This window comes from Ambystoma mexicanum, chromosome 6p (assembly GCF_040938575.1).
Source record: "Ambystoma mexicanum isolate Mex_15411 chromosome 6p, UKY_AmexF1_1, whole genome shotgun sequence".
In the NCBI taxonomy this organism is placed as follows: domain Eukaryota; kingdom Metazoa; phylum Chordata; class Amphibia; order Caudata; family Ambystomatidae; genus Ambystoma; species Ambystoma mexicanum.
In genome coordinates this window covers 140,668,356-140,683,064 of record NC_090935.1, presented here as the reverse complement: position 1 = coordinate 140,683,064, position 14,709 = coordinate 140,668,356, and the positions used below count along the sequence as shown (strand labels likewise).

The 14,709-nt window shown below is 45.9% G+C and overlaps 1 protein-coding gene across 3 annotated transcripts in view; it reads left to right on the top strand.

The window, feature by feature from the left end:
* Window positions 1–14,709, top strand: part of GALT (galactose-1-phosphate uridylyltransferase) — a 784,930-nt gene that overhangs the window by 376,071 nt on the left and 394,150 nt on the right. For all 3 annotated transcript variants that reach the window (XM_069626827.1, XM_069626825.1, XM_069626826.1), the window contains exon 6: window positions 13,258–13,314. In XM_069626827.1, the coding sequence (XP_069482928.1) occupies window positions 13,258–13,314 (57 nt within the window). The remainder of the gene's footprint in view (window positions 1–13,257; window positions 13,315–14,709) is intronic.

The window sequence follows — 14,709 nt, the reverse complement described above, 5'->3', positions numbered from 1 at the left end:
GCCCTGCACCTCCCTCTTCCTGTCTGCTGTCCGCACTTTCCCCTCTTCCCCACGCCTCTTCTCTCACTTTGGCATTGCGCCTGCACTGTACTAAATGCCGCCGGCCTTCTGGGTTGGTCCCTGTTCTTGTGTTGTTGGAACTCTTATGCCTCAGTTTGCATGTTTTTGCCACATTGACGCATTGCACTTGCATATTCTGAACGTTCCAAGCCTGGTGGGATTGTCTGTTTTTATTTCGACTATGTTGTATGCTCATTTTCCTGCCCTGGAGCGCTCTGAAGCATTTGTCTTGGTGTGCAGGGGCTTTTGTAGATGACCAGTATAATAAATTAAATGGATGTGTCCTCTCTGGACTCGCGCAGCCTTGTGCTACTTATACATTGTACTTGCCTGGGAATTTCGTCTGGCACTACTTGTGCAGCATTATGTTGTTTGTGCATTTTGCCTGTGACCACTCGTGCAGCCTTGAACTGCCTGTGCTACCCACCTGCAACCACCGATGATTACTCATGCAGCATTGGGCTGTTTATGCTATTGACCTGCTACTAATGATGATAACTCGTGCAGCATTGTGCTTGTTATGCTATCTAACTGTAATTACTGATGATGACTCGTGCAGCACTGAGCTGCTTATGCTATCTACTTGTAACTACCATTGATGACTCGGGCAGCCTTGTGCTGTTTATGCTATTGACCTGTAACTTTCAATGATGACTCGTGCAGCAGTGTGCTGCTTATGTTATCTACCCGTAACTACCGATGATGACTCGTGCAGCTATGGGCGGCTCATGCTATTGACCTATAACTACTGATATGACTCGTGCAGCAATTGCGCTGCCTATGCTACTTACCTGTAACTGTGTTTGATTACCATTTATAAGCACTTTCTGTAACTCACACCTAGATGCCAAAGGGTTTTGTGCACTGAAATAAATGAAAAAATAAATAAATAAAATAAATATTAATGAGGAGACCAAATATACCCAAAGGGTCTTAACAGATGTGGCCACTGGAATGTTGAGACCTTCGATGGTGAAGGTTTTGTAGGCAGGGTGCAGTTTGTCGAGGCGTGTCGGGGGACCCACAGGGAGTATCGCTGTCTTCTCATTGTTAAATGTGGCCATCCAAGATTCAAGATTGAATGGTGTGAGAAACTCATGGTGGCAACAGTAAAGACAAACACAAGTGATCACAGTTCAAGGGTGTTTATTAAACAATGAGTGCAGGGTGGAAAAACACCTAATCTAAACCTTAATCTAAGATGGGAGCAAGCGTCAACCATCAAATGAAAACTAAGGCAGTCCTAGTGGCATGGACTCAAATAAAAGGGCCTATACTAAGAAACCGATTGCCAAACCTTACAACTAATACAAAAAGGGGTTGTGGGATAGTTCTCAAGAAAAGAAAGACGTGTTCTCAAATAATACATCAGGGTCTGGTAGCCCAAGTCTCCCTTACCCACGTTTTGAGCACAGAGTAAGGTGGGATCGTGGAGCACAGCACACTTTTGAGCTTTCACAGCACAAGATAACAGTTCAGTTTTCATCTCTCAGGGACGTCGTTGGCCAAGTCTCGTTTCACTTGAAAGTCTCTTGCCTTTCAGGACCTGATGTCTTCAAAAAAATAATAAAACAAAAGTTCTCCACCTTTTATCCTTGTGGGGAAGGGAAATGGCTGTCAGGTGTGTGTGATTCTGATCAGTTGCCTGACTTTGCCTGACCCTTGTATTGGGACATGTCGGGTAAATGGCTCTGGTTTTAGTCCATTCTCTCGTGTGCCGTGCAAAAGTATTCGTGTCGGAAAAGGGGTGGGGGAAAATGGTTTTGAATGTCCTACGCGGATGGGGAAAAGGTGTTCAAAGAAGGGGGATACTGTGTCTCACCCGTCGGTGTGCTACTCCCCGAGAACCCCCCATCCAGGTAATCCTCCCTCACTGGTCCACCTCCAGGAACTGGATCTAGTTGCGATGGCCGTGTCCTGGCCACCTGGATGACAGATCATCGGCATACTTGGTGTATGAAATGCCTTGTGAGTCGAGGTGATCAAAAAGTGGTTTGATGTATATGTTGTATAGGGTGGGTGAGACGCAAGAGCCTTGTGGTAAACTTCACGGGGTTGGAGTGGGATGTGCGCCAGCTTCGCATGCAGAGACCCGAAAAGTTCTGTCTGCTAGGAATAATGCGTTCCACTTTGACATGTCAGGAGAGAAGTGGGCTGAGGCTGTGAGGTGGTGGCATAGAGTTTGGTGGTCGACCAGGCCAAATGCCGCAGATAGGTCTGAGAGGACGAGGAGGGAGAGGTTGCCTTGGTTGTTGGCCTCGTCAAGCTGGGAGGAGTCCCATTTGCAATGAGAGGGTTTCAGTCCCTTAATGTTGGCAAGGGTGGAGACACATGTGAGCTTGAATTTGAAGGGCGGAAACGGGCTGGCATCTGCATGTTTAGTTTGCAGGAGGGTGAACCTGAGGAGCGGGATCATTAGGTCACTGGACAGGTTGCGTTGCTAGGGGGCATGATGGCTGCTGGTTTGGTGCCAGATTTGGCACCAGTGGGTCTAGGTTGGCTAGGTGGTGTGATGGAGAAAGTGATGGTGTTGTGGTTGGATCATGTACACGGGAGGCTAGATGGGGTGGAAGTATTACTGTTGTGATCCAGTCGAACGTCAGACCATGGGAGTTGGGCTGGTGATTAGTTGAGTGCATTCAGGTGCTGCCAGCGTGTTGGTGCGGGACGCAGCTTCAGAGTCTGAGGGGTTGTTGTGGCCCAAGTTGAGGTCGCCCAAGATAAGGAGTTGGGTTTAGGGCGTAAGGTTGTGTAGGATGAGCTGGCAGAAAGCATCTTTGAAAGTAGCAAGAGGGCCAGGGGGCCAGTAGATGAGGTGGAGTGAGATAGTTGGGTTAGCCGAGCATTTTAGCTTGGTGGATAGGGATTCGCAATTCTGGAGGGTGTTTATGTTGAGTGCGTAGAGGGCGAGGGAGTCCGTGTAGATTAGGGTTATCCCACCTCCTTTCCTTTTATGATCTGTCGCAGCGGATTAGGGCATAGCCCTTGGGAACGGCTATGGAGTGCCAGGTTTCTGTTGGTGCTAAAATGTCAAGTTCCTCAGAGGTAATGAGGTCCAGTATGTTGAGAGCGTGTGCCACCAGGGATCTGGTGTTAAGCAAGGCACAGTGGACTGGGCGTGCCAGAGGTGCGGTGGTCGGTGGTACTGCTTTAAAAGGGGTGTCAGCAGTTGTTGCAGTTATACTATGCCGGCCGTGCGAGGTGCGCAGACATGGGCAATTGGCCGCATGGTTTTTCAAGCGGGCATTGTGCTGGGTCAAGAAGGGGTGCAGGGAGAGGCGTATAGGTGCAGTTGTGTGTCTAGCAAGGTGCGTTCGCCGAGTGAGCATAACTTGGAGCATGGTGTGCCGACTGTTGTTGGATTGCTGAAGTGAAAATGTCCTTTGTGCTTTTGGGTATGGCAGGGGAAGGCCTTTCTAGGGTGAGAAGTGGTGTGGGGTTTGTGCTTTGCATTCTAGAATATGCACTGATGCAGGCTGTTCTTAAGTGCAGATCCTGCTATGTGCCTCGGTTTGCGATGTGGCCATTGCTCGTGCGCAGTGGGAACGAGGCACTCGAGTAACGCTTAGGGCGAGCGTGGTTGTTACGCGACACGTAGAAAAGCGACTTAAAGGTCAGACTGGTTGTCTATTAACACAGGCTTTAGAGATGCAAAACGGTTGTCACTGAAGGATTGGCAGTGGCCAGGCATGTCAAATGAAGGAAACACCTACAAACACAGGTCGAACATCGCATCTCGCTTGCTCCTGTGGCAATTATTTATCAGTTCCAACATGACGCATGTCAGTTTTGAGACATGGGCAAAACTGTATGAACAAATGTCCCATTTAATATTTTCCCCAAAAGTGGCTCCCTTCCTTTACAGTGTAATGCAACTTTCAGATAATAATATAAAAAATGTGCCTGGTGACGTTCTTTTTATGTGAAGCAGGCCACTTTTCTCATGCAAAATGTGGTAGATAGATTGTACATGACTAATTTGGCGCAATTTCCATGAAGCCACAGTTACAAATTTGACCTACTGCATTTTGCATGTGGAAATGGATTTCTTTACAAAGCTGACCAACAGTGTACATCCGTGTTCAGAAATGTATAAAAAGAAGACACACTTGGGAGAACATATGGGAATGCATATAAATACATTTACATATTTTAAGAAATTGTGCCTGGGCCCAATGTTAATCTTTGAAAAAAGGAATCTTTCGGCGGTAAGGTAGGCAGGGGGAATTCAAATTTACCTAAATACTTAAAAAAGTATTGATGTGATGGAATGGTCTTCGTTAAGGATACAAATCTCATTTACTTAAAAATTTCAAAATCGTATTAAAGATTTGTATTTTAATATTTTGCTAATTTGAGCTAAGCATCCGGTCGGTTGGATGCGGTAATCGTTTAACTTTACACTACAGTGACTCTCTTGTATTCATACTATTTCATTTTTTATTAATTATGTCACATAATCTAAGGTCCAAACTGAAATACAAAGTATCTATTGGTTTGAATGCACATACATTTATTTCAAAGTGCCCCAAATTTCCTTTTAGCCTCTGATTTCGCCTAATAAACCTCTGTATTCACCTTCTCTCTTTCTTTCTGAAAGTTTCCATCCCTTCTGCTTATAGTGACAAATCTAGCAATATCATCACTGATTTTCTGGACGGTAGCTTCTCTTACATGGTGGGGAAAGGCAGAAGATACCGGACCCTGATGCTGGTGGTGGATATCTGTGGGCAGACCACGTGGGGGAGGACAAACTCCAGAGAGGCAGACAACCGCTCGATCAAAATACTCTTGCAATCAGAATTCCTAATGACACTCATGTGCCTCTGCACGGTACCTACATGGCTTATTGTGATGTAGTTAAAGAATGCCCAGGTTTTCTCAACCAACTTATTTAACTCCGCTTCCTCCCTTTTGTACTGAGAAGATGATGAGGGATAGAACAATGAAGATGACCAGATGTGGGAAGCCAACTGTGCGTTTTAGTCTTTGGAAAATGGTAAGCAATACTGGTAAGTTTAAAGCTTACACAGCTGACCAGAATGAGATGGCGAGGCAGATACTGAAACTGCTGGTACCTTGTTCTGATGCCGGTCGGAACGCTGTAGTCGAACAAACTGTAAAAGGCAGTACGGAAGCTGACGCGAACAGCGTGCAAGGAGACCGAAAGAAGCTCACTATTTGATGGCTTTAAGCAGCTGAAGCCGCACAGAGAAGAAGGCAATGCGAGGGCTGACCGGCTAACAGGACATACTCTGAGTCAGCAGATTGAAAAGGAATGAGAAGGTAAGACACTCGAAAGACCAAAACTGGCCAGTAAGCCCAGGGAAAGTGAATGGGTTACCGGAACGCCCGAAGGTAAATGCTGTGTCGCACTAACAGCGCAAGAGAGTCAAATGATACCATTAGAAACTGATACGGATACGAGCAATATGAAGACTGCGTCAGCGAGGCAATATTTCAGAAGAGGAATTATTGTAAGGAAATCTATTCTGAGAAAGGGTTGGTGACACAATATTTGAAAATAATTGTTAAAACAGGTACAAACTTTGCTGAGAAAGGATTGGTGACCCAATATTGGAAAAGCATTATAACGTGGATGAGAGTGAGTGATTGGAAAACGGAAAAGCCCTGGCAGGTTAGTGAACCTGGCAAGCAGTGAGTCTGGGACTCGCACACACATACAGAAAGATATAGCAAAACAGTAGTGTGGCATCCTGGCAGTAGAGTAAACCAGGAGTGGAAGGAGTGTACTTGAATTTGTGAGGCAGTAACGTGACATCCTGGCAGGAGAGTAAACCAGGCGTGACAAGGAAAGTAAACCTGAAATTGTGAAACAGTGACCAACGGATATAAAAGGGAAGAATCATCCCCCTTTTAAGGATTAGTGAGAAAGTCGCAATTACGCTTGCAGGAGAGTTCATCAGAGATAAAGAGGCTAATGGAAGTACAAAGTGTGAGAAACTGAACATTTAACAGAATTGTGTATTAAAAGGAAACTCAAGGGAAGATTCATCCCCCCTTGGATACACTTGAACTGTAATAGTGACTTTTATTTATTTTTTATTTATTTTTTAAATTTGGGTTTTATTGATTTTGAAACAAAAAAAAATAAAAGGGAGAAAGAAAAGATTAACAAAAGATTTGAGCATTTCACTTGTTACAACTCTGTTAGCATATGGTTACATCAAAAGAACAAAACTAGAGTCTCATTATACCATTGATCGTCCTTGTGTTTGTTTCCGATCTCTAGTAATAACAATCAATATAACATCCCCCATACCCACCCACCTCCCTCCCCATGGTTGGGCAGACATCATTGCGGCATCTTTTCCCTGTTGACATGTTCATAGCGGGTAATGTTCGGTTCACTATTGTGAGGTTTCCTCGATTCTTGGGTCATAACTGTCCTGTATTGAGAGTTTTGAGATTCTTAGTTCAATTAAGATCCTGTAGTGTCTTCGGGTTGGGTGTCCGTCGTCTCCGAGTGGTGTTTGCCTCGAAATTCTGACCATAAAATCTCGCATTGTGATGCTTTGTTATGTAGGGATGCCGTGATCAATTCCATTGTATAGATGTTGGTGGACAAATTGATCCATTCCTTCTTACTTGGAACCTTTTTGGATTTCCATTGTGTTACTAGCAGTGCACGGGCTGTTAGTAATAGGTGTGGGGCAAGACCCCTGAGTCTAGTACATTCGTCCTCGTCCTTTTCCATTCCGAAGAGAACCAAACGTGGATCAACGTCTCTCTGTATGCCGTCTATGTCTTTGATCCATGCCAGGACCTCCTCCCAGAATACCTTAATGCGTGGGCAGCTCCACCACATGTGCCAATAGTCGGCTGTTTCTCCACATTCTCGCCAACATCTCGGGCTCAGAGTCTGAAACATCTTGGACAATTTGAGTGGGTCATATTGCCATCTGTGTAGAAGTTTGATGGCGTGTGATTTATATTGGCTGGATAAGGATGTTTTAGATGTGTTATTGCACATCATTTCCCATTGTTCTGGATCTATCTCCTCTCCTAAGTCTCTCCCCCATCTGCTTCTGAGATGTTCCGTGGACCCGGTGCCTGCTTCGATAAGTTCTTTGTACATAGCCGATATCAAACCCTTCATTCCAGACTTAGAATCCAAGAGTTGTTCGAATGGGGTGAGTTCTCTCTGCAGCTTTTCCTTCCATGCAGATTTTGTGAGGACTCCTTTTATCTGAATGTATTGGAAGGTGGATAATGGGCCTATCCCTAGGGCTTCAGTTAGGTCTGGAAGAGTTATGAATTTGTCCTTCTTCTGGAGTTGCCCTACTCTTTTGAGTCCTGCCTCGTACCAGGATTGGAATCTTCCTACCTCGGGTATGTGGTCGTTTTTACTAGGGGACCATAAATGGCTAAGTGGGGACGGCCAGGTGGTGATCTTGTTCATTGCTTTGCTTGGTTGCCAAATGTTCCAGATGGTACTCAGTATCGGGTGGCCCTTAATTTTCCTTTGTATTCTTTTGTGAGGGGTCCATAGCCATTCTGACACAGTGGCCGGCGAGAAGTCCATGTGGACCCATTGGAGGTGGTTGTGATCACGCAGGTGTGGGATAATGTACGTAGTTGTGAGGCTTTGTAGTATACTCGCAGGTCGGGGAGACCTACTCCTCCTTTGTCTTTGGAAAGCGCCAGAGTGTCAAATGCAATCCTCGCCTTATTTCCCTGCCAGAGGAACCTAAGCATAAGTTTTTTGGCCTCTTCAAAAATCGCATTTGGTATCTCGATAGGTAACATCTGGAAAGGGTACAGGAATCAGGGGGGAGGCATACCATTTTAATGGCGTTAATCCGTCCTAACCACAAAATCGTGAGTTTGTCCCACCTATTCAGATCGGCCGAGAAGCTCTGGAGGAGGGGAGGGAAGTTAGCTTCGTATAGGTCCATTATGTTTTTGGTGATCTGGATGCCTAAGTATTTAAAGGCAGAGTGTTCAAGTTTGAGGCCTAAGGGCAAGAACTTGGTTTCGTTTTCCTCTTTCGTTCCTTGCAAAGGGAACAATATTGATTTAGTCTTGTTCACCTTAAGCCCAGAGAGTTTGCCATATTCTTCTAATAGTTGGAGAGCATGAGGGACAGATACAGAGGGGTTGGTAATGTGTAAAAGTATGTCATCAGCATAGAATGCTATCTTATATTCTTTTGTTCCCAATCGCATGCCTTCTATTCTGGAGTCGGATCGTATCTTTTGGGCCAGGGGTTCTAGGGAGAGCGCAAAAAGTATTGCAGAGAAGGGGCACCCATGTCTAGTACCCCGTCCCATTTCAAACCATCTGGAATACTCCCCATTAACAGAGATAGATGCCGTTGGGGATGTGTATACTGCTTGTATTCCTTTCCTAAAACTCGGCCCTATCCCCACCTTGCGAAGGACTGCCCTCAAGAATTCCCACTCCACTCTATCAAATGCTTTTTCTGCGTCTATTGACAGTAGGGCAGGGTCACTTGGTAGTTCTGGTGATGAGTGGATGAGATGGAGAGTTTTGAGCATGGTGTCAGACCCTTGCCTACCCAATACAAATCCAACTTGGTCATTGTGTATGAGGTGAGGGATCAGTACTTCTAATCGGGCGGCTAGTACCCTGGTGTACATTTTTGCATCTAGGTTGAGCAATGAAATCGGGCAATATGAACCACAAAGTTTGGGGTTCCTTCCCTCCTTTGGGATTACTGTTATGAGCGCCTTTGTAAAGGAGTCGGGGGCTGTCCCTGTTTCTAATATCTCGTTAAAGAGCTCTGTCAGGAATGGTGTTAGTTGGTCGCTGAAGGTTTTATAAAACCCAGCGGTATAACCGTCCTCTCTGGGGGATTTGCCTACAGTTAGTCTTTTAATTGCCTCTTGGACCTCAAGTTCGGATATCGGAGATTCTAAGAGCTCAGTCTCAGGGTACGAGATTTTGGGCATATCTATCTGGGAGAGATAGTGATCTGTATCTGCTTGTCCTGGAGTCACTTCCGAGGTGTCCAACGCCTCGTAAAAGTTGGCAAAACTCTCTGGGATAGTGTGGAGGGTTGGGGGGGTCGTGGGGTTTTCTTCAATTATCTCTTTCACTTTCCGCTCCGCCCTTTGTTCTCTGAGTCTGGCTGCCAATAGTGCGTCGGCCTTGTCCCCCTTCTCATAGAATTTCTGTTTGAGGAATCGGAGATTGCACACAAGCTGTTTGTGCTCCAATAGTCTTAGTTCTTCCCTTTTACGTTGTGCTATGTTGATGTTGTCGCGGTCCGTGCCCACGTGTTCCCTGTTCTCGCTTTCCAGTTGGCATATTTCGGACCCAAGTCTGTGCTCAATCATCTTTCTCTCTCTTTTTTTGGTAGATCCTTCTCGTATCAGGATGCCTCTCCAGGTGGCTTTACCCGCCTCCCATATTGTCTGCTTGGAGACTTCCCCATTGTTGTTTAATTTGAAGTATTCCTCAATTTCAGTTGCCATTTCAATTTTACATACTGTATCTTTCAACAGGCTTTCATTACAGCGCCACCTCCCTCCTGAAACAGGTAAGTCTGCCCATCTTATATCTGACAGGACCATGTCATGGTCTGACCATGTTATCGGAATTATTTCTGATAGCGTTGTGGTGTCAAGGAGGTCCTTGGTGAGGTACAAGTAATCAATCCTGGTGAATGTCTTGTGCGGATTGGAGTAAAATGTGTAGCCTCTTTCATTAGGATGTTTAATTCTCCACACATCTTGCAGGTCAGATATCTCCATTATGTCGGAAAGCCCAGTGCGATCACTTCTCGTTTGGCTTCTTATCTCGGGGTTGCCTGGTTCCCAGTCTTTAGTCGGGTCTGCCCATTGATTAAAGTCTTCTCCAAGAACAACTTGGCCGGATGCTTCAACGTTATTTTGGGTATTGTCTTTTCTAGGAACTTGGCTTGTCCTGCATTGGGAGAATCTATTACTGTGACTGTTACTTTAACCTTTGCGATTGTCCTAGATATCAGGAGGGCACGCCCGCTTACATCGGACCAGGTCTTATCTACTTCGAAGTTGATTCCTTTCTTGATCAGGATTCCGACTCCTCCGTTCCTGAGTGGGCCCGAGCCCCAGAATTCCTTTCCCCCTCTTTTTCCTAGTATTCCTCTCTCCTCCCCCTTGGCAAACTTTGTCTCTTGTAGAGGGAGAATGTCTGTTTGAGATCTACGGAATTCCCTTGCCACTAATGATCTCTTGGTCGGCGAGTTGAGGCCTTTCACGTTAAGTGTTCCTATCCTTAGGGACTCCCTACCCTTCTGCTCTTCAATTGGTGCCATTATCAGAGTATTTCGGTTGTGGATTCGAGACCCGTGTCAAGTAGATATATTGGTCATAAGGACTCACGTCGTCTTGAGTGAACCTTTGTATTGCCGATAATGCTTCATCCTCTGTACATTTGTCTGCCCAGCCCCCCCACCCTCCACCCTTCCCACATTGACGGCGTCCATGCAGATCCAGGTAAAGACACTGGTCCTGCATCGAACCACCTTTAGGGACCATCACTTGGGGTCCCCAAGATTATTATAACATCATAATCTTGATTGAGCCCCCATTCACCTCCCTCCTTCGTTTACATGGACCGAGTCTCTTTCGAGCCTAGACATCCTTACACAGTTCAGGCCATGGACATATGTATTAGTATATATGTTGTCTTACCAGTGTTGTAGTTCATCGGTTCTCTCCCCCTGGGGGGGTATTACCTCTCCGAAATGTCCTCGATCCCTTGACACGTTTCCTTCTGGGGCCCTGTATACGCCATCCTCTTTCTTCTTGACGTGGGTCTCCCCGATCGTGTTCCTCTGCGCTTGGTCCAAGGAGGTCAGAGATGTATGCCTTGATTTCCCCCTGCGAGCTTAGTTTGACTTTGTTTCCGTTGTACTCAAAGGACAGAGAGAAGGGGTACCTCCACTTGTATCTTATGTTCTTTTCTTTCAGATGTTTGGTGATAGGCCCACACATGCGTCGGAGTGCCAGGGGCATGGATGATAGGTCCTGGTATATCGAGATTTGGGATCCTTGGATGGTAATTGAGTCGCTGCTTCTTGCTTTCTCGTGGATCCGTGTTTTGTCCTGAAAGCGGTGAAATCAAGCAAGGACAGATCTTGGTCCGCCTGGGGGCCCTGCGGCTCTGTGTATCCTCTCTGTCTTAGGTTCATCAACCACGTCATCGGCAACTAAGAGTTTGATGATGTCATGCAGGGTGTTCTTCAGATCGCTCTCCGTCTCCCCTTCTCGTTCCGGGATTCCAAAAATCCTCAGATTGTTCTGCCTCTCCCGGTTTTCCAAGTCATCAAGCTTGAGTTTGAAGCTCTCCTCTCGTTGCTCGAGTTCGGTCATCCGCTGGTCGAGTTGTGCTTCAAAGGTGTCTATGGACGCTTGATTGTTCTCGCCCCCTTCGAGCCTCTCCTCCATGGTATCTAGATGTTGGGTAATCTTGTCAATTTTGGAGCCAATACTGGCGCCCATATTCTTTATTTCGCCCAGCAAGGCGGCAATGTCCCCTTTGGTAGCTGCTGATTCACTCCCCGAGGTATTTTAGTTTGCCATGGTATGGGCACAGTTTGCGGCAGGAGTCAAAACGTAAGAAAATGTAGCTAGTTTCTCGCTTATGTCCATTGGTTCTCCCAAAGCTCCGTGGTGTCACCAGTGCTGTTCGACGGGGAGATGGGGTCGGGGGCAGAGGAGGCACACGCCCCTGGGTCGGTGGCCCTACTTCTGCACTCCGAAGTCGGCGTTCTCGGGAAGTTCGTTAGGTGTTGGGAGGGGTGTCCGTTGTGCGTTTGTGGATATGCCCAGGGTACAGGCGGCTCAGTAATGCGTGTGGGTCACCCGGGGTGCCCTTTAAGCAGAGTCCAGGCCCGGCAACGCTTTGGGGGTGTTTTCCTCTTGTGCAAGATGCTGGGGTAAATATTCAGGGCGAGAGAGATCCAAGCCGCCGCTGCGTGGTGATGGCGCACCACCCGTTGTTCACGGGGTAGATGGGATGGGCCTACCGTCTCCCCGCTCAGCGCTGTCTCAGGGCCTAGTCCGATCCCGCTCTTCAGAATCTCCGCCGACTCGACCGAGGCTGTCCCGGCCCCTTTGCGGCGAGGAACGTCGTCGGGAGTGTGAGTTCCGTGGACGGGGTTCAGGGTCTTTCAGGTTTTCTTCGTTCGTCAGGCCCAGGGTCCGCCTCCGACCGTTGCGCAGTTCCCTGCGAGCGGGCCGCGGAGCCGTTATGTGTGATGACTTTTTGAGGGAGGTATATCTCAGGTTTGCAGGGGTCGATTTCGATCGGTTTTCGACCGACCAGAGGGGGGGGTCCTCAGCTGGCGGCACACCGGTGTAGAATCTTGGGGGGGTCGTCAAAGTGGTCGCTCAATACCTTCTAGGGACCCAAAGCAGCGGAGCTCACGCGAAGTCAGACCACATCCGCGCGCCCCCTGGTGGCCAGTGTAATAGTGACTTTTAAACTACCAGAAGAAATCTAGGGGAAGAGAGGCCCCTTTCCTGGTAGAACTTTATTTGGTTCTTTTCTGCACCATAACACATTGTATTTTGTAACCCTTAAAGTAAGCTGTAAGTGTGTAGCCTACTAATATTTCCTTGTACACATTATATTGAGTTTAGAATCTAAGGATCACATTAGGGTTTTTAGACACAGAACAGAAGGTGCTCTTTTGTTTAATATCCTGACACAGATGATCCTTATATTTGTTGATGCGAGGAAACCCCTATTAGGATTAGGGATGGATAGGATTTCCCCCAACCCTCTTATTGTTTTGATAAATAAAAGCCTATAGCAAGCACCTAAGATGCCACTTTGTCTGAGTCTTACTCCTGATCCCTTACATAAGTCTCCCCATTGTGGTTCTGCCACACCACCACAATGCTCTTGGCGTTTCCAGCTAAATGAGTTTCCCGCTCCCTGCCTCTGCTCCTTACAATTGACTGATCCAATCTGCTCTCCTGACCTGTAACTACTCTCTTTGCCTTACTCACCACATGAGTTTTTAAATTGATTTTTCCTGTTTACAGTGATCTTCCTTTTTTCTCTTGTTCCTTCAGGTTTCCATTCCTTTCTTGTATGACACTGGACATATTGGCAAATTAGTGTTTCTCAATCACATGGCTCATAGATAGTCTTAAGGACATGCATTTTATCAATAGAAAATCAAATAACAGTTTTCTTTTGCCCTATTTTCTACAGATATTTGAAAATAAAGGCGCAATGATGGGCTGCTCGAATCCGCATCCACACTGCCAGGTAAAATACTTGATGCATTTTGTTTAAACATTTTTGTTTTCCTAAATATTGTTTTCACATTTAGCTTCAACATCATCCCTTGGATTTTAAATATGCATATTGGAGGACACTGCAAAAAAAGGGCCAATAAATGTATACTTTCCCCAATTGTACGAATAATCCCCAGAAACAATTATCCATAGAGCTGCATGCTCACATATGAAGCTCAGAATATGTTTAAAGAGGTTCATTGGTTTAAGTCACATGAAATAAATTCATAGTCCAATTAATCGGGGGCTCAGATGTTTAATATATAGACCCAATCAGGGGGAACGAATATAGTAACTTGTGGTCAGCCTATGCATTTCTGACATTAGTCCATCATTAGGGCAATCTATGCATATACACCACATTAAGAGTAAGAAAATGAAGCAAATAAATGAAACAAAAAAATGCATAAATTAAACAGACATGAAAATGCTCAAAAAAAGGATAAGAACAAAATTGAGTAGGACATCAGTCATCTAACTCGTCAATCATAAAGCATATGTGTGACTCATTACCTGTGTGTGTGCCACGCTGTCTTGGATCTAAAATGGAAAACGTAACAAGACCTGTGTCAAACTCACATAAGTGTCCCCATGTTCAAAGATAAGCTGGACAACCCCAGAGTGTTACCTGCACCACTGATGACCTCAAAATCAATGAGGATGGAGACACTACCACCTGCAGATAGATCACATATGCAATCATAAGAAATCTAGTACGCTTCAGGGTCTACTTAGAGTCCATCATCTTTTTGGCTTAACATTTACCATAAAAGCATAGCACTGCATCCTAAAACCAAGCTGCATGTCTTACCTATGCCCGTATATATCTGTAATAAATCCCGGCAAACTCACACCTAACTTTAAGCGTGATGACGTAATCAACGTGATGTGTAAATGAACATGATGTAAACAACACAGTATTGCGTACTATTTTTTTTTAAAAAAAGGAACTGGCTAAAACATCAAATGGAAGATCAACATTAATATTAAATGGAAGATCTACATTAAAGTTCACCATGTAACATAAAATAATCTGGAATGTAGCACTGATTACTCCAAACAGCATAAATTATGTTACATTAGCACCCTGGGCGGGGGTGGCTAGGAACACATGCTTCTAACGCCAGTGTAAGCCTGCGTTGCAAGCTGCCTGACGACCAACTCCCCCCGCCGCCATCTTCCCCCCAGCCTCACCCCGTTTTTATTTTCTTTATTATCCCCACGCCACCCCTCTTACCTTATTTCGGCTGCTGCAGCCTTCGCTGCTGCAGCCGCACCTTCCTCTCGGCTTCCCTTTTCATGGCACCCATCTTGGAAAAGGATTTTACTTCCTAAAGCGGGAGGCCACGCGTGTCCCATTGTAGGA